Source organism: Engystomops pustulosus, chromosome 6 (genome assembly GCF_040894005.1).
Source record: "Engystomops pustulosus chromosome 6, aEngPut4.maternal, whole genome shotgun sequence".
NCBI classification, from domain to species: domain Eukaryota; kingdom Metazoa; phylum Chordata; class Amphibia; order Anura; family Leptodactylidae; genus Engystomops; species Engystomops pustulosus.
Genome location: NC_092416.1, coordinates 139,055,248 through 139,080,211, shown reverse-complemented (window position 1 = coordinate 139,080,211; position 24,964 = coordinate 139,055,248). Strand labels below are relative to the sequence as shown.

Here is a 24,964-nt window from a genome sequence, read left to right as displayed (position 1 = left end):
ACCGAGCATCAGAATGGGGTAGAAAGGTGATTTGAGTGCCTTTGAACGTAGCATGGTTGTTGGTGCCAGAAGGGCTGGTCTGAGTATTTCAGAAACTGCTGATCTACTGGGATTTTCACGCACAACCATCTCTAGGGTTTACAGAGAATGGTCCGAAAAAGAAAAAACATCCAGTTAGCGGCAGTTCTGTGGGTGGAAATGCCTTGTTGATGCCACAGGTCAGAGGAGAATGGGCAGACTGGTTCGAGCTGATAGAAAGGCAATAGTGACTCAAATCGCCACCCGTTACAACCAAGGTAGGCAGAAGAGCATCTCTGAACGCACAGTACGTCGAACTATGAGGCAGATGGGCTACAGCAGCAGAAGACCACACTGGGTGCCACTCCTTTCAGCAAAGAACAGGAAACTGAGTCTACAATTTGCACAAGTTCAACGAAATTGGACAGTAGAAGATTGGAAAAACGTTGCCTGGTCTGATGAGTCTCGATTTTTGCTGCGACATTCGGATGGTAGGGTCAGAATTTGGCGTCAACAACATGAAAGCATGGATCCATCCTGCCTTGTATCAACGGTTCAGGCTGGTGGTGGTGGTGTCATGGTGTGGGGAATATTTTCTTGGCACTCTTTGGGCCCCTTGGTTCCAAAATAGCATCGTTGCAATGCCACAGCCTACCTGAGTATTGTTGCTGACCATGTCCATCCCTTTGTGACCACAATGTACCCAACATCTGATGGCTACTTTCAGCAGGATAATGCGCCATGTCATAAAGCTGGAATCATCTCAGACTGGTTTCTTGAACATGACAATGAGTTCACTGTACCCAAATGGCCTCCACAGTCACCAGATCTCAATCCAATAGAGCATCTTTGGGATGTGGTGGAACGGGAGATTCGCATCATGGATGTGCAGCCGACAAATCTGCGGCAACTGTGTGATGCCATCATGTCAATATGGACCAAAATCTCTGAGGAATGCTTTCAGCACCTTGTTGAATCTATGCCACGAAGAATTGAGGCAGTTCTGAAGGCAAAAGGGGGTCCAACCCGTTACTAGCATGGTGTACCTAATAAAGTGGCCGGTGAGTGTAGTATGTCACTGGTGAATGACAGCTAAGGTCCTTGGAAAATATTCAAAGTTTTCCAGGATGGGATAAGGAAAACCACGCCTCTTTTAGCTACCTTGTAAGACAGCTCCTTTGACATCAAGCATGACCTTCAGGGAGCCTTATGACATGATACGTGATTAAAATCAAACCAGTATATCTATTCCAGAAGGAGCAGACTCCCAAGTGTAGACCTGAATGGGTCTACTCAGTTCAATGTAGGGAACTGGTTTGGCTGGGTGAGAAGCTTGTGACTAGGGTCAGGAAGTAAGAGTTCTTCTTACGGAGACTGCCAATTGAGGCCACCATGTAGGCGTGTGGAGTCTTATAGCCATGGATGCTCCACTAGCGGGATTCTGGGAAAATATGCAAAGTTTTCCTGGATGGGATAGGGAAACCCATGCCTCTTTTAGCTAACTTGTAAGGCAGCTCCCTTGACATCAAGCATGACCTACAAGAGGCCTTATGAGATTTATCCAGCACAAAAAACAGCAGGCTAGAATTTTAAGTGCCCTTAAAAGGGTAACACTGGGATAAGCCATCACTTTATGATCAGTTTAACCTCTGAGAACAGAGACAACAGCACTACATGCAAATAGGCCACTTTCCATAAAATAGAATATGAGGCCAATTGTAGCCATGGCTTGTTGTTAGTGCCATTAATTTGTCGGAGTGGCTGCTTTATAGCAAAATCGACAGGACGTTTGCATCAAATCTCCCAAACTCCAAGCATGAACATTCATTTTGGGTCCACTCATGTCTATCCATCAATCAACCTGTAAACATTGTTTAGTTGTTTTTTTTTTTAATCAAACATTTTTATTAGACATTTTGTTTGAAATGTACAAAACACAAACAATCCCGGCCACCCACTACCCTCCCCCTACCCGGTGAACACTCCAGTCCAGCTTCAAGCATGTACGAGTATGTGAATGGTCCCAAACTCCAACTATCTTAAGTAAGGCCTCTTGCACACTAGCGTTGCGTTTCACGTCAGGGTGCAATGCGTGAAAAACTGACGTTTTGGCTGCGTTTTTGTTCCATTTTTCCTTGGAGTAATTTGCGTTTTTGCGTTTTTCACGCGCGTGTTGTTAGCGTTGTTTTTGCGTTTTCGGCGCATTTTTGACGCGCGTTTCAATGGGAGACTCGAGCAGTTTTCAAAGGGACCATGATTTGGGATTAAAATGTGTTATTTAATTGAAAAATAATGTCTTCTGATAATTTGCAAACATCTGCGATCTATTCTTCACTGTTCCGCGCGTATATTATCTCCCGACAATTTAGCAGATGTGAAGAACAGTGAAGAATAGAATAAAAACAGTGAACACAGTGAACACAGTGACCACAGGATCATTTAAGATAAAAACACAGTGCAGAACACAGTGCAGAATAGATTACAGATGTTCGGCACATCTGCTTACTTGTCGGGAGATACGCGCGGAGCGGTGCGAACAAAATAGCATGTGAAGAACAATATATATGTGTGTAAAGAACACATTGCAGATGTTTCCATACATCTGCAATGTCTTCTTCACACATATATATTGTTCTTCACATGCTATTTTGTTCGCACCGCTCCGCGCGTATCTCCCGACAAGTAAGCAGATGTGCCGAACATCTGTAATCTATTCTGCACTGTGTTCTGCACTGTGTTTTTATCTTAAATGATCCTGTGGTCACTGTGTTCACTGTGTTCACTGTTTTTATTCTATTCTTCACTGTTCTTCACTGTGTTTTATTAATTAAATGATCGTTCGCGAGCAGGGGAAATAATGTTATTCTGGTCACCTAGCAACCCTTACGTTTAAAACGCATTGCACTCGCATTGCACTTGCAATGATTGCGAGTGCAATGCGTTCTTGATGCATCTCCATAGACTTGAATGGGGCGTGAAAAATGCGCGTGAATCGCAAAAATAGAGCATGCTGCGATTTTGACGCGCGTGCAAACGAACGCAAGCACGCGCGTTGAAAACCACGCAAATGGAGAAAGACCCATTGAATACAATGGGACAGAGTGCAATGCGAGTTCTGCGCGTCAAATGCACGCGCAGAACTCGCGCGTGAAAAACGCCAGTGTAGAAGGGGCCTAAAAGTATGCAATTAAATCACCATTAGTATAATGAAAAGCAATGCCAGCATAAACCAAACCATGAGTCGCCATGCAAGTATTGTTAACCGAGCACAGCAGAAAAAGTCCTATCTCTTTCTAATGGCCCCAAATATTAGTAGGGGTTTCAGCATCTTTCCAGTGGAAAACTTAAATGCGTCCCCCCCCCCCCCCAAAAAGGAAAAATACTAGTTCTAATCTCCTCCTATATTCAGTCCCCTGATGATCACTGACGCTACACATACTGACACTGTCTTACACACTAGCAGCATCTCCACACTGCGCCCGGAAAAATACAAGAGTCACTTACAGTATAAGGTCACCTAGAGAACACTGTGTTCCTATGTTGTATATATGCCAAACTACACAATTTAATACATTGCCCCCTAATAATTTAATAAATAGTGTCACCCTAATAAATTAATATATAAAACAGCAACCTAATAAACGTATTGTATATACACCTCCCAATTAAATTATATACAATACCCCTAACAACCTACCCCATGAATGCCCCCCTATTAAGATATAATAACCCCCATTTCTGTTACATATAGCAGCCCATCAGGCCACCCCCAAGTTCAAATAATATCCATCCTCTATATATAAAAAAACCCTCCACCACCAGTTTAATTATATAGAACACTTATATACATTTTAATCATGGGAACCATAGTCATGACTTCCCTTCCTCCAAGTTTTGTCATATATAGAGCCCCAATATCTGTAGGATCTGTCCCCGATATTTAAATCTCCCTCTCTGCCACCACAGATAATTTTTATTAATTATATGGCCAGTTTAAAAATAATAAAACTTTTACTTACCTCCTCTCCCACGCCAAGGTCCTCCCGTCTTCTGCCGGGCAGTGCTGGCGTACATGGAAGCAGGCGGCGTGACGTCATCAACTGCCGCCTGTGCCCTCCACAGGCAAAGAGCAGCGCAGACAAACGAGTCTGTCTGTTGCGAGTGCCCGAATCACCCACCACTGTCCCGCCACTCTTTTTCATCCCGCCTCATGGCAGATGCGGCCCTGCATAGTCCAAAAACACAACCTAATATACACACAATCACAACAACAAAGATTTTAAAGCAAAAAAAGTAGATGTGACATGTTCTATGTAGATGCAGAGGGCACAGATGATCTTCTTCTCTCATGGACCCAATTAACTCCACTCTGACACTTTATCTATTTTGAAAATGTTCTCTTACATTACAGGTAACTTTTGAGGCATCTTTGGGAACCATTGACTTTCGGTTAAACTTATCTGGTATTGATAACTGTCAGGCTTATGGCAGAGGCGAAAAACATCTGACTATATCTACTAGCAATATCCATTTATTAAAACTCATTTTGAAGTCTATCATTTATACAAACACTGTATATGACATCGACAGTCTGGATATTGGTAAGATCTGCACCTGTTCCAGTTCAACTATCCCAAAACTGTGCACAATATTCCACAAAACTATGTCCTTATCAGAATCCATTCATCTGCAGATACATCCCATAATTTTATTTGCTTTATTAGCAGCTTCCTGGCACTAGTCACTAAACTTAGTTTACCATCCACCAATACCCCAAAGTCTTTTTCAACGAAAGTTTTACCAAGTAAATTATTTTTCCCCGGCCCAAGTATATAACTTTACATTTATCTACATTAAACCTTATAAGCCATTTCTCTGTCAATACTTCCAGCTTCCACAAATCCCTCCGTATTGTTTTACTATTCGCCTCTGTATGAGGTCATTTTAAATATATACAAAGAAGGGAGCCTAATAGTGACCCCTGTGGCACACCACTGGTAACTTCAAGCCAATCTGAGAAAATACATGTATGATGACCCTCTAATTTTTTTAAACTAAGGGTGCTGTCACACATCGTGTTTAACGCATGCGTTTGAAAACACATTATAACAGCTGAAGAGAGATTTGCCGAATTAAACAGCTGTTAACACTTGCATCTATAAAGCGCAAATGTTAACGCTTGCATTAACAGACTCCTTAACAATGTGTTAACAAATGCATGCCGCAATGCGGTGTTAACACATATGTAAAAAATGTGTTAACACTTTCATTTTGTAAACATAAGTGTTAACAGCTGTTTAGTTAGGCAAATCTCTCTTCAGCTGTTGCAATGTGTTTTTAAACGCATGTGTTAAACGCAACATGTGACCGCACCCTCAGCCAATTTCTAACCTAATTACACAGTTTTCCCCTACTCCCAGCAGGCTCATTTCATGTATCAACGGCACTGTATCAAATTCCTTGGAAAAGTCCAGCTATACACCATTCACAGCCTCCCCCGAGATCCAGTCTGGAACTTACCTCCTCATAGAAGCCAGTCAGATTAGTTTGACAGGACATAAAATCATGCTAATGCTGGGTTATAAGGGTATGTACAGAGAGATCCTCCTGGATAGCATCTCTAACAGACCCCTCAAATATGCAGTGACAACTGGTGGACATTGGGCGCACTACCTTAGTGAATCCTCCGCAGAGAACGCGCCGCTGGATCGCGACAGGACTGGGTAAGTAAATCTGCCCCATTGTTTCGAAGTTAAAATCAATTTTTTTTTATATGTATAGAGCACCATCTGCTGGACATTTTAAATAATTACAGCCTGTCTAAATTAAATGAACATTCATTACTGAGAAGGTTTTTATCCATTGCACACAGGGGAAGGAAGGGAGGAATGTAGCAGTGCCATCCATTTTCCTTTTCTACATTGGTGATTGAACTTTTTTCCATATGAAAGTGTTTGTTGCCCCCTAAACTTTGTGGTGACCATTACCCAGCTGCCTCCCAACCTGTAATTATGACATTCCATCAGGTCAGTTGAAATTCCGGCCCCATGATAAGTACTTCACTGTGTTTTAATGCAGCATATATTTGACTTTCCAGCAGTTCTTCTGCTGCCTCCATTATTATTGGTACTTTATAACAAAGTAAAGTGCTGCAAGGTAAATTTCAGCTTCTACCACGTGAATGTGCCTGAAGGGGGAGAGCACGGATCCTCACTTCACCTGAGGGTGATAAACATGCAGTCAAACGTTCCAGCTTTATTTGAACTGGAACGTTTGACTGCATACTTTATAACAAACCCTTGGTAATACTTCTTTTTTCTCCCTTTATCTCCACCCATAGGGACTCCACATGTTCATTTTCCTCACCTCCCCCTTTTTTCTATTTATATGATCATTTCTTTAAACACTGTAACCATCTATATTAACAGCCGAGTCATAACTATATTTGCCTTCCAAAATTAAGAGTTCCACTTCCTGCATTTTGCTACTGAGGCTTCTGGCATTGGTGTACATACACTATGGTTTTCCCCATTCTTATTCACTGATCTTACCCCTGCCCCCCTTCCTCCCCTATGGACTATGACTCTTTCCAGTGTCCTATCTACACTATTTCTTTGCCCTGCACAAGTGTAGTTGCCCTCCCCCCACATCTCTAGTTTAAACACTCCTCCAACCTTCTAGTCTTTTTCCCCCAAAACAGCTGCACCCTCCCCATTGAGATTCAGCCCATCCCTAGTGTAGAGCCTGAAGCCGAAATCAATCTCAGCCCAGTTCTCCATGAACCCAAATTTGTCATTATTGCCAATGTGGACCATGACCGCTGGTTTCTCACCAGCCCTTCACAGTAATCGGTCAACCCAATCCGTTACATGCCAAACCCGAGCACCCGGTAACAACACACCGTTCGGTATGCACGGTCTTTGTGACAGATTGCTCTGTCTGTTCCCCTAATAATTGAATCTACCACTAACAGCACCTGTCTGACCTTGCCTGTGCTTCCTTTACCCTTCTTACTGGAGCAGACAGTCCCCTTGCTGCCCCAGAGCTGATATCCCCCTCATCCGCCAGCCTGGCAAACTTATTGGGGTGCAAAAGATCAGGACTAGATTCCCTGTTACTCTTCCCTCTACCATGTTACCCAACTAGCTGCCCCCTCACTCTGCACCTCCATACTTCCATCCCCACACCCATCTTCTCCAGGGAGTTTGTTCTCCAGGAGCAGCAAACGTTGCTCCATATTGTCAACTGCCCGCAGCCTTGAAACTTGTTCATTTAGATCCAGAATCTGGGCTTCCAGATGAGCAATTTTCACACATCCCACACAGCAGTTGTTCAAGGAAAGCATAAATGGCACAAGATGTACACTGTGTAGCATTGCCACTTATGGAGTCCATTGTACAAGAGAAATATGGAAGAAAAGAAGAATTCACAGTAAAAGTAACATAAAAGTACAGCAGTTACCTGCTAAAGTCCCTCAAACTTAAGTCCTTTAATCCTAAGATCCTCTTTGGACACTGTACACATATGCAGATGCATACTACGCTACCCCATGCACTTTGCTGTTTGCTTTTTAAAGGTTTCAATCTACAACAGAATCTCTGGCTGCCTATAAAACCCTACATTTTTTTAAATATAGGGTTTTATAGGCAGCCAGAGATTCTGTTGTAGATTGAAACCTTTAACCCCTAGGCGCACCAGGACGTTATAGTACGTCCCCGGGGCTAGATGCTTAGCGCACGGGGACGTTCTATAACGTCCTGCTTCTGGCACCGGCTCACAAACGGAGCCGGTACCAGAAGCATCGGCTGTCAGCTAACACCCGCGTTCGGAGCCGGCTCCGATCGCGGGTGTTAACCCCTTACACGCCGCGGTCAAACATGACCGCGGCGTGTAAGGGTGTTTGCGCTGTGGATCGGATCCCCCGTGCCGCTTACCTGGGGATCCGATCCACTTCTGGGCAGCTCCGAGGACTGGCATGTGCCCCGGAGCTGCCCGGTTTCCATGGCAGTCAAACCCCTTCCGGGTCTGACTGTAAACTGTCTGAGCATGCGCATGCTTGCTCAGACAGTTTACAATGCTCTACAATAAAATAGTATTGTAGAGCAGTGTATTGGACTTAAACCAGTGATCAGAGCATCACTGGTTTAAGTTCAAGTGTGTATAAGTAAAAATATGCAAAAACACTTAACACTACACATTATAATAAATAAAAAATAAATACATAAAAATATAAGCCCCTAAAATGTCACTTTCCCATAAAAACACTTAATAAAGTATAAAAAACACAAAAACACAAAAAACCCCGCATATTTGGTATTGCCGCGTCCGTAACAATCTGTATAATAAAACAGAATCATTACTGGACCCGCACGGTACACGCCGTAGAAAAAAAACCGCAAAAACGTTCCGAAAAAAGATAATATTTAATTAATACCCTATAAAAAAATGCTCTAAAAAGTAATTTAAAAAATGTTATGCACTCCAAAATAAGCCCACTAAAAAGAACAACTCTTCTCGCAAAAAATAAGCCCCTAACTAGATTTGTCAGCCGAAAAATAAAAAAGTTATGCATATGAAAAGATGATGATGCTAAAATGAACAAGATTTTCTCCAAATTGGTTTTTATTCAGTACAATTGAATAAAATACACAAAACCCCCAGATATTTGGTATCCCTGCGTCCGTAACAATCTGCATAATAAAACAGAATAGTTATTAGATCCGCAAAGTTAACCCCGTAAAAAACAAAACAAAAAAAAAGCTCCAGAAAAAAGATCATTTTCAATTAATACCCTATAAAAATGCTCTAAAAAGGGATTTAAAAAATGTTATGCACTCTAAAATAAGACCACTAAAAAGAACAATCCTTCTCGCAAAAAATAAACCATTAAACAGATTTGTGAGGCGAAAAATAAAAAAGTTATGCATATGAAAGACGGTGATGCTAAAAGTAACAACATTTTTGCCAAATTACTTTTTATGCACTAAAAATGGGAAAAAAATAAAAAATCTATATAAATGAGGTCTTTTTGTAATCGTGGCGACCCATAGAATAAAAATAATATACTATTTTTATGGTATGGTAAACAGCCAAAAAAAAAAACCCATAAAAATCTTCCTGAAAAGTGATGATTTTCATTTCCTCCACCAACAAAGAGTTAATAAAATCTCACCAATTAGCCTATAGATTCCCCCAAATTACGTACCAGAAAAGTGCATCTTATGTGGCAAAAGAAATAAGCCCCTATAGGTCCACATTAAAAAAAGAAAAAAATTATAGCCTGTACAATGTGACATCGCAAATCTGATCTGGATGGCGCCTCCTTCCCTTCTATGCCAGTCCGTGCGCCCATACAGCAGGTCACCACCACATATAGAGTATCCGTGTACTCGGGAGAGATTGGGTAACAAACTTTGTGGAGCCTTTATTCATTTAATCCATTGTAAATGTTTAATTTTCCACCCAAAATGAGTGTATTGTGAAAAAATATTACAATTTGCAGACTGCACCTCCATTTTGTTTTAACCCCTATAAAACACGTAAAGCGTTAACAAACTTCTTAAAAGTGGTTTTTATACGTTGAGGTGTGTAGTTTCCACAATGGGGTAATTTACGAGTCTCACTATTATTTAGGCCTCTCAGTGTCAATTAGAAGTTGAGCAGGTCCATCTAAATACAGGTTTTGGTGATTTTACAAAAAATTTGAAAAATGATACCTAAATTCTGAGCCTCATAACATTCTAGTAAAATATGTGGAATCTTAAAAAACCATGCCAACATAAATCAGACATTTGGGAAATGTAAGTTATGAATTTATTTGGGAGCTATGACTATCTGCATCAAAAGTAGAGAATTTAGAACGTTGAAAATAAAGAATTTTTCCAAATTTTTGCCAAATTTAGTTTTTTTTCATAACTAAACACAAAAGATTTCATCCAAATTTTTAAACTAATTTGAAGTACAATGTGTCACGAGAAAACAATCTCAAAATCCCCTGGATATCTCATAGCATTCCAAAACTATAACCACTTATAGTGACACAGGTCAGATTTGAAGAATGGGGCCGCGTCCTTAAGGCCAAAATAGGCTGTGTCCCCTAGGGGTTAAAAAGCAAACAGCAAAGTGTTTTATGTTCTCTGTTACATGTTAATTATTTTTCTGTTATAACATGTATTGCTTGATACACAGCTTGATATAAGCTCTGATATCATATGCCAACATTTGTAATCATTGTAATACATGCATTGTATTTCTGTTACATATTGTGTTATAAAAACCCAATAAAAAGAGAGATGCAAAAAATAAAATGTTCATACTAAATTTTGCTATGGGGCCCTAGAATACCTGTATATATCCCAAGTACCACCAAGCACATCTATCACACTTTAATCATTCAGCACACAGTCCAAAAACACATACAATAAAATATATCGCTTTTTAATGTCTGTTCATAATCTTGTCATGTTTCTATCTCCATTGTAGTGACTTTTACTCTGGGTGAACACAAAGCTCAGATACCAGTTTCGATTCGACAGCCACCAATTCCACGTTTATATGATCCAGGAAGAGGTAACTTACTTAAACATTTTTAAAAAAGCTTGTTTTGTATCTGTAGTAAAATGGGATGAATGGGAGAATATAATCATCAATTAATTAATAAGGCGACTTTCAATAAGTAACCAAGGGTGCAAGCTGAAACATGTAAGGTGATGACTGAACTGTTCTTCCAAGGAAATATATAAGCAGTTTTGACCATACGAAGCTCTACACACATTTACTAAGAAAGCAGCCCTAGAAAACAGTTTAACCATAACTGTGTGTGGTTAGTAGCAGCAGGACTGAAAAATGCCTCAAGATAGTAGCTGGACTAGGGAATAGGGCTAGGGTTCTAAAATTCTGTTCTCTTAACCAGGGCCGGCACTAGCATTGTGCATACCCGAATAAGTGCTGTGGCCCAGAGATGCTGAGGGGGCCCACATAAGGGTGTACAAAAGGAAACCATTGGGTTGAGGGGGCAGTATCTAATGAATGCATAGGGTGCGAGGGGGGCTTTATATAAAATACCCATGAGGGGACTCTATATGAAATAACCATGAGGGGCATTTTGGTAAGATAACCTAGGGCAGTGATGGCTAACCTATGGCACTGGTGCCAGAGGTGGCACTCGGAGCCCTTTCTGTGGGCACTCAGGCCATCACCAGGGATGACTCCAAGTATCTTCCTGCAGTCCCAGACAGCCCAAGACTTTCTGTACACAGAGCTATTTTAAAGTGACAGCTCTACCTGGGACTATTTTCTGCTTTATTGGTGTCCTCAGGTGGCTGATATGAATGAAAGGTGTGACAGAGAAGGAAGTATAAATCACAAATTAAATTTCTGTGTTGGCACTTTGCGATAAATAAGCGGGTCTTTGTTGTAGTTTGGGCACTCGGCCTCTAAAAGGTTTGCCATCACTGACCTAGGGAATATTTTAGGAGAACTGGAGAATGATTTAGTCTCAGAATTTTTAATGCCGCCGTGTGAGTTTACTGCAGCCCAGGGACTTACTGAAACCTGGAGCCTACCCCGCTCTTAACTCACATCATGGAGCTGCTCCACAGCCCCTCTCACCTGCTCTGAGATATTGATGTTGTAATCAACCAGAAGCCTGCTACAGCTTTTACTCAGTGCAGAGGGGAGGAGCTGTGGAGCAGTGCAATTCACAGAGTAGTTTGAGGAGAATCCCCCAATGTTTCATGTGTAACTACAATCCTGGAATATAAATCCATTCTTTATGGCCCTGCTGATACTTTCAACGTACACAAAGGTAAGGCTACACAGATTTGAGGGACTACTAATTAATGCAGTCTGTAACTTTTTCATAACTATTTCAAATTATATCATAATATATGGGTTTAAAACAAACACCTTATGACTTAACCTTTCAGGTCATTACAGCTTTTTGCTACATCTTGTTCACCAGTCTCTCCAAGGCTTTCCTCTTACCCAGCCGTACATGACATGACATAACCAGAAGTTTCTTTTCATAGAAAGAAAAATGAGTGACCTGGTCACCATTACAACCAAGACCTTCCTGCGCTATGACAAGCTGAGGACATTGTTACAGAGCATACGCCAATATTATCCCGATATAAAGGTCATTGTGGCTGATGACAATGAAACTCCGGAGAAGATTGATGACCCCAATGTAGAGCAATATATTATGCCATTTGCAAAGGTTTGTTTGATCACAGACATGTTGTAGGTTACTTTCGGATTATACGGTAGTTGACTAAAGCATAATGCACATAACTGATTACCCAGCAACGCAAAAGAATAGCTAAAGATAAGTGAAATAGATGGTCAGCAGGGGTGTAACTACAGCAGTAGCAGCCATAGCGGCCCTATGAGGCCCGCAGTCTCAGGGGGCCCCAGCATCTGACCTGACACTTAAGAATGGAGGATGTTCACCATTATATACAGGTATAGCCTTTTTAAGAGAGTCTCATGGACATTTCAACAGAGTTGTTCAGTGAGGTCTTTTACAGCTATCTGACTATAAGGCTGAATACTTAAAATTTACATTGCATATATTATGTAATATCCTGTACTACAAGCTAGCTCTTCAATTCTATATGTTTATTGTATATTATATTATATATTTGCTACATTTATAGACATTCATACATTACACTTTTATTTATAAAATAATATTTTCCAGAATTGTCAGCTGGGTTCAAACGTATGAAGCAATTGTATTGTCTTTCATCCTATGTAGGGATGGTTTGCAGGCAGGAATCTGGCTCTGTCTCAGGTGACAACCAAATATTTCCTCTGGGTGGATGACGATTTTCTTTTTACCAATGATACCAAAATCGAAAAGCTGTTGGATGTCCTGGAAGCAACAGACCTAGATCTGGTAAGAATCTGAGACTATTCAGTGAATACTTATTGTCCTATGGCTGTGTCTGCCATGAGAATCTAAATTGACTAAGTGAATGCAATGTTTGGTCATTATTTCCCCATTCTCTCTTTCTTTGTGCAACAGCAATTTAAGTGTGCTTGGTTTACAATTCTTCATCCTAGATTTCCTTTAAAAGTAATGTAATTCTGATCTCAAATTATACCTGATTTACATATTGGACCCCAATATATAACACATTGAAGTTGAAACTACTAAAATTGAGTTGAGAACAGAATAACGTATTCATTGTAAATAAAAGCCAAACTCAGGACAGAGTGAAGAGAGGAAAGGAATTGATCCCAAAAGTCTAAATAGAAATTTGAAATCGTAGGCAAAATATCATGTGCTTGTAGCACAACTTTCTGTAGTTTCTTATTGCAAAACCATTATTTCCATGGATAAGCCCATGATCTAAGGTTGTCTTCTTCATTTTAGAAATGCCTTACAATATTCTAAAGAAGTAAATAAAATCATGATCACGCTGCCTAGCATGATATCATTTTAAAACCCTGAGCCCCCCTCCTATTGCCCATTCTGCAAAAAAGAAAAAGATATCTTCTAATTATTTCCAAATCCCAAAAACATATTGAAAATATGTTTACAGAACCAACTTAGGGGTAATTTAGGAAAGGAATATGTGAATGAGCCCTTTAATTTGAGCTAAATGTTTTTTTGTGTTTTAAATTGATTACAAGAGTAAGGCTATATTCACACTGCCATTGCCCAACGTACCGTAGCACGGCGGGCAGACGGCAGCGCGCAGGGAGAGGAGGAGGGGGAGAGCGCTGCTCACCCCCGCCCCTCTCCACAAGGATGTATGGTGCACAGCGCCATAATACGGGAAAACATAGGACATGTCCTATCTTTTTCCCGGGTACGGAGCGGTACGGTGCCGCACGTGTGTGGCACTGTACCGCTCCCGTGGGCGCCGCGTGCCTATTGCCGTCTAATGGCCGTATATACGTCCCCCTTGCGGCAGTGTGTATATAGCCTTAGTGTTGATGCGTCTGGTGGACTGACTAGGTGGTCTCATATCCCCTTGAGGAAGCGACGGCGAAACGTACGTCGGGGTGCTGCGGTGGTGGTCATAGAGAGTCGTCCTGGTAGAGTGGTAGGCCTTTGTACATGTAATGCCCTTTTGTTTTTTGGGCGTAATGACTATTGGGTCTGGACACTCTAATGGAGACATGTACTGAACTCTGTATATCTAACTCTATACCTTTTGTGGTTTAATTGTGTTACTATTTACCACCACCGCTTATGAGTGCTTGTTGTTGTGTATTTTAGTGATGTTTTTAATTGTGTTGTCCTTTTTGGTACCTTGTGAGAATAAAAATTGATTATTGGATGTTATTGTTTCATGTATTGTGATTTTTTGGTGAATATGGTCCTGATTACTATTGTTGGTATTGTGTTTCGTTTTTAGTATATGGACACGTTACTTATGTAGTGGTTATTCTTTTTTTGGTATTGATCATACTAGAGTAGACCTGTCCTCATATTATAGCTTGCTGCCCTTGCATAGATCTGTTTTAATTTACACAATTTTATTTTTTATATTCTCATAAATTCAGCATGACTTTCCTGATCTCAGTTTTACAGACTGACTGGCTCTGCTGATATACACCTAATGTGTGATATATGATATATGATATACATCTAATGTGTGTGACTGGCATTAGAATTTCTGTATTTTTTGTATTTACCATTATGGCCGTATTGTCCTTTTTGCAGGTCGGAGGTAAAGTTGATAAAAACTATTTCAGCTTCAAGCTCGTTCTGGAGGATGGTGGAGAGGATGGCGACTGCTTACATTGGAGGTCTGGGGGTTACCATACAATTCCAGGCATCCCTCAATGTGTCTTGACTAGTGGGGTGGTCAACTTCTTTCTGGCCCACACAAACCAAGTTCAAAGTGTTGGATTTGACCCAAAACTGAGCCGAGTAGCACATACTGGTAACTATTACATTATTTGTAAAATCATTTTTTAACTCACCTGCACAAGGTGACCTAGCATTGCTTCTCCACCAGTCACCCTGTCTCTGTTTACATACCCATGGTATGTGACTGCTCCAGCCAGGTAGGGGATAATGACATATGCATAGGAAGGTGATATGAGAGTTTACCCATTAAACTTTACACATTCATACTTTAATATCTTCAGCAAAAGCATAATATGGAACTTGGATCAACAGGGATAAACAATCCTACTTAAGAACACCCGACTTACCCCTAGTTACAAAGGGACCTCTGGATGTTGGTACATTACTGTACTTTAGCCTTAGACTACAATAAAGAGCTATAACAGTTATCACAATTTGGCCTATAGAACCTATCTTGTACATAACCCGGGGACTGCCTGTTTATCTGCATACTTTATCAAAATGTATATTTAATACCACAACAATAAATCTTATACTACCTCCAATTGGTATCACAAGGGCTTGAGTACTAAAGAAATTATAACAACACAAGTAAGTCAAACAATAAGGTAATAAGACCTTCTTGAATATGTAAAATAGCATAAACATGGCCATAAAGTCCATGGCTATGGCCATCAAATCAATAAAAACACAAAGGTAGTGGAGGTCATGGTCCTAACAATACAAACTTGTTGTCACAATGTAATTTACAAATCATAAGCAAATCTACCGCGAAGTAACCGATATGAAAATAGATCATATAATAAAAACTGCATCAATCCTATACATACTATCAGTATTGGCAGAAACAAATCATCTCACTTACTATTTTGACAAGATGTTTACAAGATTGTTAACCCTTTGAAATCTTCATAGTAATTAATACAAAATGGAGGTGAAATTTAGAACGGTCCGATTTTGTCAGTTATATATTATTTTATCCCTAAAATTTACACAGTCACAGGAAAGGGAAAATCAATCTTAAAATTTATTGTGCAATTTCTCCCGATTACGGACACATACCATATGTGGACATTACTTGTTGTATGGGCGCACAGCGAGGCGGAGGGAGGGCCCTTTAGCTGCCAGTTTTGCCCTACAGTACTTAGTGTTTTTTAGTTGGTTCATGGGAAGACTTTTTTGGAATAAATACATTTTTTAACATGTTATATTTATTCTCCATTGATACGAAATTTCTATAGTTTTCCTTACTTTTTACAAACTTTGTAGAAAAAAACCTACGCTATTTGGTAAAAAAATATATAATTTAAATCTGTAATTTTTGCCTCACCATTTTCCATGTGGCGTAACTCTTTTAATTTTTGGTCTATATAGGTCAGTGTTTCTCAACCTTTCTAATGCTGTGACCCCGCAATACAGTTCCTCATGCTGTGGTGACCCCAAACCATGCAACTCACAGTAAAAACACAGTAAAATTGCGGCTCCGATGGCTTTAGGTGACCCCCGGTTTTGGTCGTTCGACCCCCGCTGGGGTCCCGACCCACAGGTTGAGAACCACTGATATAGGTGGTTGAAAACTTTGTTTTTGCAGGACATGAACTTTCAACAGTACCATTTTCACGTAGATACTTTTTAAATCACTATTTATTGCATTTTATGCGGGACAAAATTATATTATTATAGATAATTAAAATTTGGTGGTTTTTTTTTTTGTTGTACCCTGTTTATTGTGTGGATTTAACCCTTTCACGACCCATGACGTAATGGCACATCACTGGTCAGCTGCAGGTGCATGGAGAGGGCTCACGGGCATATCGCAGCAAAGACTTACCGATGTGTTAACCCGCACATCGCCGATGGCGGCTCATGGGCGCCGTGATCTTGTTGGAGATCGTCGCTCCCTGTCACGTCATCGGGGAGCAGCGATCGGTTGCCATGACAGCCTCAGGTCTTCCGAGGCTGTCTGGATTTAACACATTCATTACTATTAACCCAAAGAAATTAAATTTCTGTGTGCATAAAATTATAAAATAACCAAAGACACAGCTACATGCAAATCATCTTTATTATGTGAACACAGACACAAATACATTAAAAAAGGCAACACTGGAGTAACAGACAGAGAATACGGCAAGCACTACTTTGGCCTATGTATGGTCCTACAAGAAATAACACTGCTGCAAATAGGTTGCTCAAACAGGTTGAGATCCAGGTCAGGTATGCAGTGTACCTATAAAGCCCAATTTGGGTTAAACCACAAAAGCATGAACAGCACCCTACTAGATGAAATATAAAACCTACAGCAATGGACAGATAGAAATGTTTTACCGACCAAGAGCGGTGCGCAGGGGTGGACTGGGAATTTAAAATGGCCCTAGAAAAAACTGTAAAAGTGGCCCCTTTTTATGGGCGGAGTCAAAACAAGTGGGTGTGGTCAGATAATGTGGGTGGGGTTATAACAGACAAATTGTTGGTAGATGGCCTTAACGCAAAACAAGAACATCTTTTACTAGTGCAAAGAATGTGACCTGTCGATCAGTAAATGATGCAAACACACGACCCGGTAAGCCTTAAATACCTTTCTCCTATGTACAGGAATATAACTACTATAATACTGCCCCCTATGTACAGGAATATAACTACTATAATACTGCTCTGTATGTACAAGAATATAACTACTATAATACTGCCCCCTATGTACAAGAATATAACTACTATAATACTGCCCCCTATGTACAAGAATATAACTACTATAATACTACATATATAAACAGAAGTGAACATGCAAAAAATTAGTATTTATCATATACAGCTACAGAAAACACATGAGATCCTCACCTATTGCATCCGGTGATGTCTCCTCTGATCGTACTCGTTCCTCATCTTCTCCATTAGTTCCACCATCACCTTGTCTCTTCCTCCAGGTACACAGCTTTCCTGCAGAGTTTACCACACAGACGTCTTATGTTCTGCTCTTTCCCATTGTCCCTTCTTCTGCTACCACCAATACTGTGCCCCAAATACTGTAATAGAGCCCCCTACCATATTAGTACCACACAAATAGTGCCCCATAATGTAAGGATAATTTATTTCTTCTTTCTATCCTTTAACCTACTTAACCCCCCACTTGCACCCCAGTATTGATACTATTGAGCTCCGACTATGACCCAGGTGTAATAATAATGGCCCCGGCCTACCCCAGTCATAAAATTAATGCCCCCAACCTGCCCCAGACATAGAATTTATGCCCCCAGCCTACCCCAGACATAGAATTAATGGCCCCAGCCTACCCTAGACATAGAATTAATGGCCCCAGCCTGCCCCAGACATAGAATTAATGGCCCCAGCCTACCCCAGACATAGAATTAATGGCCCCAGCCTAGCCCAGACATAGAATTAATGGCCCCAGTCTACCCCAGACATAGAATTAATGGCCCCAGCCTACCCCAGACATAGAATTAATGGCCCCAGACATAGAATTAATGGCCTCAGCCTGCCCCAGACATAGAATTAATGGCCCCAGCCTACCCCAGACATAGAATTAATGGCCCCAGACATAGAATTAATGGCCTCAGCCTGCCCCAGACATAGAATTAATGGCCCCAGACTGCCCCAGACATAGAATTAATGGCCCCAGCCCGCCCCAGACATAGAACTAATGGCCCCAGCCTGCCCCAGACATAGAATTAATGGCCCCAGCCTGCCCCAGACATAGAATTAATGGCCCCAGCCTGCCCCAGACATAGAATTAATGGCCCCAGCCTGCCCCAGACATAGAATTAATGGCCCCAGCCTGCCCCAGACATAGAATTAATGGCCCCAGCCTGCCCCAGACATAGAATTAATGGCCCCAGCCTGCCCCAGACATAGAATTAATGGCCCCAGCCTGCCCCAGACAGGGCCGGTTCTAGACAAAGTGGGGCCCTGGGCAAAACTAAAAGTGGGGCCCCAAAATAAAACTATTTTATGACCAGTCACAGTCAGCAAGAGGCTCCCTTTAGTATGGTAAAACAAACTGTAATATGGGAGAATTTTATAGGAGATAGATGATAGGGAGATTTATGGGCAGCATGGTGGCTCCGTGATTAGCACTACAGCCTTGCAGCGCTGGTCAACATCTGCAAAGATTTTGTATGTTCTCTCTGTGTCTGCGTGGGTTTCCTCCGGGTCCTCCGGTTTCCTCCCACACTCCAAAAAATTACTGGTAGGTTGATTAGACTGTGAGGCCCATTGGGGAGAGGGACCGTTATTTTCTGAAAGCAGACACTTGCCCCATTTTCAAAATTGCATCAAAGAGTTTATAGACATAGGCGCCTTCATGCAATTTTGATTCAAATTGAAACATTTTATAAAAAAAAATACTTAAAATTTGACTTTGATGGCAAAAAATTTGATCCAAACAGAAAATGTTTACCTTCACATCTCCTAAATGTAATGCACAGACATGTGTAGAGTTCACAAATGTGCCCTATTGATATGTTCACATAAATAAATCCACATAATATCACTAAAACTGTAATAACTAGATATCTGCTTTTCAGCTAGACATTTTTAGACAGTCTAAACCTCTCTAATTAGATAATAAAAGTCACTTTTAGATGTGCGCCATTGTATTAGCTGCACAATAACAGAACCCTCCGCGCTTCATAAGAATGAGAGTGAGAACGTCAGGTGTAAATAATGGAGGATGGTGTGAAATAAAAACTTTATTCCAGAACATGTGTGTGTTTTTGGTGTTACATATAACTTTATGGACATGTTCTGGTCGCGGTGTAGTCACATTAGGCGAAGAGGATCGAATGTTCATCGTATCAGTCAATTTTCCCAACAAGAAAAAACTATCACAAAATAAAAGGGAATAAGAGAGAAAGGGCCACATTTATCACTTTTGTGCGCCTAAGTGAAGTAGTTGCGCCTAAATTCTGGCGCACTGTTTTCCAGAATTATCACAAGCTACAACCATCTGTGATAAGGTAATTTCCTGCCTCTTATTAATCACTTTACTTTAACACAGTTTTGGCGCAGTTTCGGCGTAATGTTAGATTCGGGCAGTTACATGTGATCCTGCTACAAGCTCCTCTCTTCTTCTCCCACATCCCAGAATGAAGATAACACTCACAGCAGCACCCAGGTGTGTGACACCCTGCACCCAGTGACCTCCTCAGCAGGGGCTTCTCCTGGATGGGATCCTCCAGTGCTGATCTCCTGCTGCACCCCTGTAATTCTGTACAGTATCCCCCTCAGACACACTGGTAATACTCGAATTACATGGGGGACACTTGTATGTAGAATCTGCAACATTCTGCAACGTTCTCAGCTCTCTTGCTTTGAGCTCAGGATTCTGCAGAATGTTTTGTAAATAGAAGGTGATGAACTGTAAATAGAGTCTGCAGCTCCTGTCTGCAGAGCATCTAATGTCTGTATGATGTGTTCTAGTGTCTGCAGAGTATCTAATGTCTGTATGATCTGTTCTAGTGTCTGGCTGAGCTTTGCTGCTAGAAATGAGCTGTTCTGCAAAGGGGCTCAGTGCTTTCTTCTCAGTTAACGCCACCTTCGGGCTGGAGTGTTTTTGCGCCCATTTTTGCGCCTAAATGAAAAGTTGCAAGTGATATATATCATAAGGCGCAGCAAAACATCTGGATTGCTAGGATAAATGAGGGAAAGCTGCTTATTTTTGCTGCGCAGCTAGTTTGGCAAAAATGGCGCAAAAATGGTGCGCCTGAATGAAAAGGCCCAAAAACAACAGAAAAAAAACGATTGATACATGTGGCCCAAAGTGTGTTCTTCGATAGTTCTGCATAGAGAAGGGTTAAAAACATGAATATTAGTTGATATTATCCATTCTCAAAATGTAATAACATATAAAGGGAATATTTCCATTATCTGTGAGGTGCAGCAGCTCCTGTGTGCAGTACATTCTCCCTGCAGCCTGATGGCTAAGAATCTGGAGGGGGGGGGACATTTCAGGGGGCTATATCTCTGGCTCTGTGAGACATAGAACCTCACTTCTTTTTTCCTATGAAAGAAGAGAGTCTCCTCTTTTGTATGAATTTAAATTTGTGTTTCTATGTTTTAGGAAAACGGAGATAATAACTGTTAAACTGCCATCGGGAGTGATTTTTATATATAAAAATGGCACCTGATATTCTCACTTTAAACCTGAATATCTCTGGATCCATGGCACCTAGAATCACAATTCAAGATTCATTTGAAAGAAGAGATTCTCCTCTTCCAGGGGACAGGGGGCCCTGGGCAATTGCCACCTTTGCCTACCCATAGCGCCGGCCATGGCCCCAGACATAGAATTAATGGCCCCAGCCTGCCCCAGACATAGAATTAATGGCCCCAGCCTGTCCCAGACATAGAATTAATGGCCCCAGCCTGTCCCAGACATAGAATAATGGCCACAGCCTGCCCCAGACATAGAATTACTGTGGACATGCAGAGAAAAAGGAACAGAGAGAAACAGCGCTACCTAGTGCGAGATTATCCTTGGTTAGTTCGGGGGTGCTCTTGAGGAAGAGGTGCTCTTGGGTGAGATTGGGTACTCACCTTTGCTGGTTGTGCTAGAGACAGGCACAACGCTGGGTCAGGCATATGTGGTAAGTAACCGCTGCCGCGTCCCCACCCTCGCCCCAAGGTTGGGTAACAAGGGCGTATAGCAAATGGGCTGGAGGGTAGGTCACTAATTGTGCCACCCTATGTGTAAAAATGGGACGTCAGAAAGGCGCTGGTCATCAGGGGTAAGAGGTTTCCTTTTATTCAGAGATATTTAGGACAACGCGTTTCGCACTCCAACGAGTGCTTCCTCAGGTCTAGGCTTGTTGTGCTGGAGAAGTGATCTGACATAGAATTAATGGCCCCAGCCTGCCCCAGACATAGAATTAATGGCCCCAGCCTGCCCCAGACATAGAATTAATGGCCCCAGCCTGCCCCAGACATAGAACTAATGGCCCCAGCCCGCCCCAGACATAGAATAATGGCCCCAGCCTGCCCCAGACATAGAATTAATGGCCCCAGCCTGCCCCAGACATAGAATTAATGGCCCCAGCCTGCCCCAGACATAGAATTAATGGCCCCAGCCTGTCCTAGACATAGAACTAATGGCCCCAGCCTGCCCCAGACATAGAATAATGCCCCCCCACCCCAGACATATAATTAATGCCCCCGCCAGCCCAAGATATAGAATAATGCCCCGCGACATATAATTAATGCCCCCTGCCAGCTCCAGATATATAATAATGCCCCCACCATATAATTGATGCCCCTTGCCAGCCCTAGATGTAGAATTAATGCCCCCTGCTAGTCCTAGATATACAATAATGCCCCCCCCCCACCACAGACATATAATTTATGCCCCTGCCCTAGACATATAATTTATTTACGACATTTCTATCTGTCCACTGCTGCAGGTTTTATATTTCATCTAGTAGGTAGGGTGCTGTTCATGCTTTTGTGGTTTAACCCCAATTGGACTTTATATGTACACTGCATACCTGACCTGGATCTCAACCTGTTTGAGCGGTTGATTTATGTTATAACTAGTGATGAGCGAGTATACTCGTCCGAGCTTGATGCTCGGTCGAGTATTAGCATACTCGGACCGGCTCGTTGCTCGGACGAGTATTTGCCCTGCTCGATAACGAGCATTTAATTAAAAAAAAAGAAGTGAAGAACAATAAAAAAATACAATTAAAACATTTAATTTAATCGTTTAATTGAAGAAAAGAGTGAAATAACACAGTGCAGAATAGATTGCAGATGTTCGGGAACATCTGCGATCTGTTCCGGAGACACGCGTGCAGAACGGTGTTCTCCGCAATAGTATTTGAAGAACAATATGTGTGAAGAACAACTTGCAGATGTTTCCAAACATCTGCAAGTTGTTCTCTACACATATTGTTCTTCAAATACTATTGCGGAGAACACCGTTCTGCACGGGTGTCTCCGGAGCAGATCGCAGATGTCCCGGAGACACGCGTGCAGAACGGTGTTCTCCGCAATAGTATTTGAAGAACAATATGTGTGAAGAACAACTTGCAGATGTTTCCAAACAGTTACACATAAGTGGATCCTCAGTGGTTAAAGAGAAGTACATGTCTACTGTCATTGAGGTCGTAAACCAGAGATATGAAAAAGCAGACTAAACCAAACTGGGAACTTTACCCATCAAATCTCATGGACACAGGATGGTTGATTTCTTCTAAAAATGGATACCACATAAATCCGTTTCAGCAACACGAGGGCCTCATTTATGGATGTAATATTGCCTTTTTGTAATACTTTTGCTTTCACTTCCAGAGTTCTTCATTGATGCTTTGGGACGGCTAAGAATTGGTTCATGTAACCATGTTTCTGTTGGACACCAGAAAAAAGAGGTGCCAAAGGATAAAGAATTGGTGAAAACATTTAAGAAGTACAATTCATTCCGGGAAAATACTGATGAGCAACAGAGGTTGAAGCTTGGTCTACTATACTTCAAGAATCGGCTGAGCTGTTTTATCAAGAGCTAATCAAGCAATCTTTCTTATAAATTGTACTTAAAGGGATTTTTTATTATTGCTGTGTTCAGACATTTCACCTGCTGTAAAAGACAGTTTATGTTGGCTGTATGTATATTGGTCTGAGAACAGAGAGTTAACTAATAGTAATAAAGTGCCCCAAATTTGGGCATCATCTATAGTACCATTGTTAAGGTAAACGTAGCTGATAGATCAAATCCTGTCATTTCTACTTGTTTTATTTTCCTGAAAAGTACTGTAATAGAAACAATGAACTCAAGATGGTGCCAAGATCTTAGACCAAATTAGAAAAAACTCTCATAGCCGCTCGGCCAGCGGCCAAAAATATCCCTTATGCCACCCGGGCAGGAGGTAAAATATAACTTTTATTGGTTTATAAATATAAGAACAATTAAACTAGATTGTTAAAATACACAAGGGGCAGTGGCTCGGAGGTCGAGTATAGCAGGTCTGGGATGCTTAATTGAGACTGGGATTCGTGAACGATTGATGCTGGGGGGATTGATCAGTTCCCTCTCTTATTGCAGACAACACTGCAGTAGACGTCTAAATGCAGATGAAGATTGTTCTCAAAGTCATCCCTGCACTACCTGCTCAGTTTAACACTCCTCTTAATCTTAGGCCATAGCCTATATATAACTTCGACCTAGGTATATCCTTTGAGCTGCCCTATGCTAATTAAAATGTATCGCTCAACCAGACCCTCCCGACATGTTTCGCCGAAACTGGCGTCATCAGGGGTTTTAGGGCTGACAGATCTTAGACCACACCTAAAACATCAAGGCTGAGGAATTTCAGAAATTCACTATGGTGACGTGAATGTGCGACAGCAGGGAAACTCTCCAATCAAGCAGATGTCTGATATTGTTATGCTTTACAGGCTCCTCCTTTTCTACTTTTTTCCCTACTTTTCTATATAGACTGATGGAACAAATAAAACTTGCGCAGTGCTGATTTTTGCCCAGGGCGATAGCATTAGCGAGACTTGCATCAGCAGTTGTCTGAATCATTTCCTTGCGACCGTGCACAAATGCATTTAATAATTTGAAACACAACAACACTATACAGAGGATATCTTAAACCCTCCCCTAACACCAAGATGAATCATGGTTTTGCTTGTGTACCATGTATCTTTTCCTTTGCCCTATTTGCAAATGTTGAAAACAATACTTATTTTAAACATGATTGCAACACGACACACATTTTGGGGCAGATTTACTTACCCGGTCCATTCGAGATCCAGCGGCTCGTTCTCTGCGGAGGATTCGGGTCCACCCGGGATTCACTAAGGCAGTTCCTCTGACGTCCACCGGGTGTCGCTGCTGCGCTGAATTTTATCGGATTGCACTGAAGTACACCAAGCCAGGTGCAGGTAAGCGCGTATCAAACGACACTTTTTAAAAAAAGCGTGCATGCCGGCGCTGATGTGCCACAATCCGATCGCGTGCGTCAAAATCCCAGGGCAATTCAGGGAAAATCGGCGCAAATCGGAAATATTCGGATAACACGTCGCGAAAACGCGAATCGTGCCCTTAGTAAATGACCTCCTTTGTATTAAAATTAAATAATTTTGTTCCAAAACATATGAAATTGGTTA

General features: G+C 41.5%; 1 protein-coding gene across 1 annotated transcript in view; it reads left to right on the top strand.

Annotated features, from left to right (window-relative positions):
* B4GALNT2 (beta-1,4-N-acetyl-galactosaminyltransferase 2 (SID blood group)) overlaps positions 1-24,292 on the top strand; it is a 70,014-nt gene extending 45,722 nt beyond the window's left edge. Inside the window, exons 5-10 of the mRNA XM_072111356.1 lie at positions 4,430-4,619; positions 10,501-10,587; positions 12,048-12,235; positions 12,776-12,916; positions 14,696-14,918; positions 23,147-24,292. Coding sequence (XP_071967457.1) covers positions 4,430-4,619; positions 10,501-10,587; positions 12,048-12,235; positions 12,776-12,916; positions 14,696-14,918; positions 23,147-23,358 — 1,041 coding nt within the window. The 3' untranslated portion in view covers positions 23,359-24,292. The remainder of the gene's footprint in view (positions 1-4,429; positions 4,620-10,500; positions 10,588-12,047; positions 12,236-12,775; positions 12,917-14,695; positions 14,919-23,146) is intronic.
* Positions 24,293-24,964: the final 672 nt, after the last annotated feature.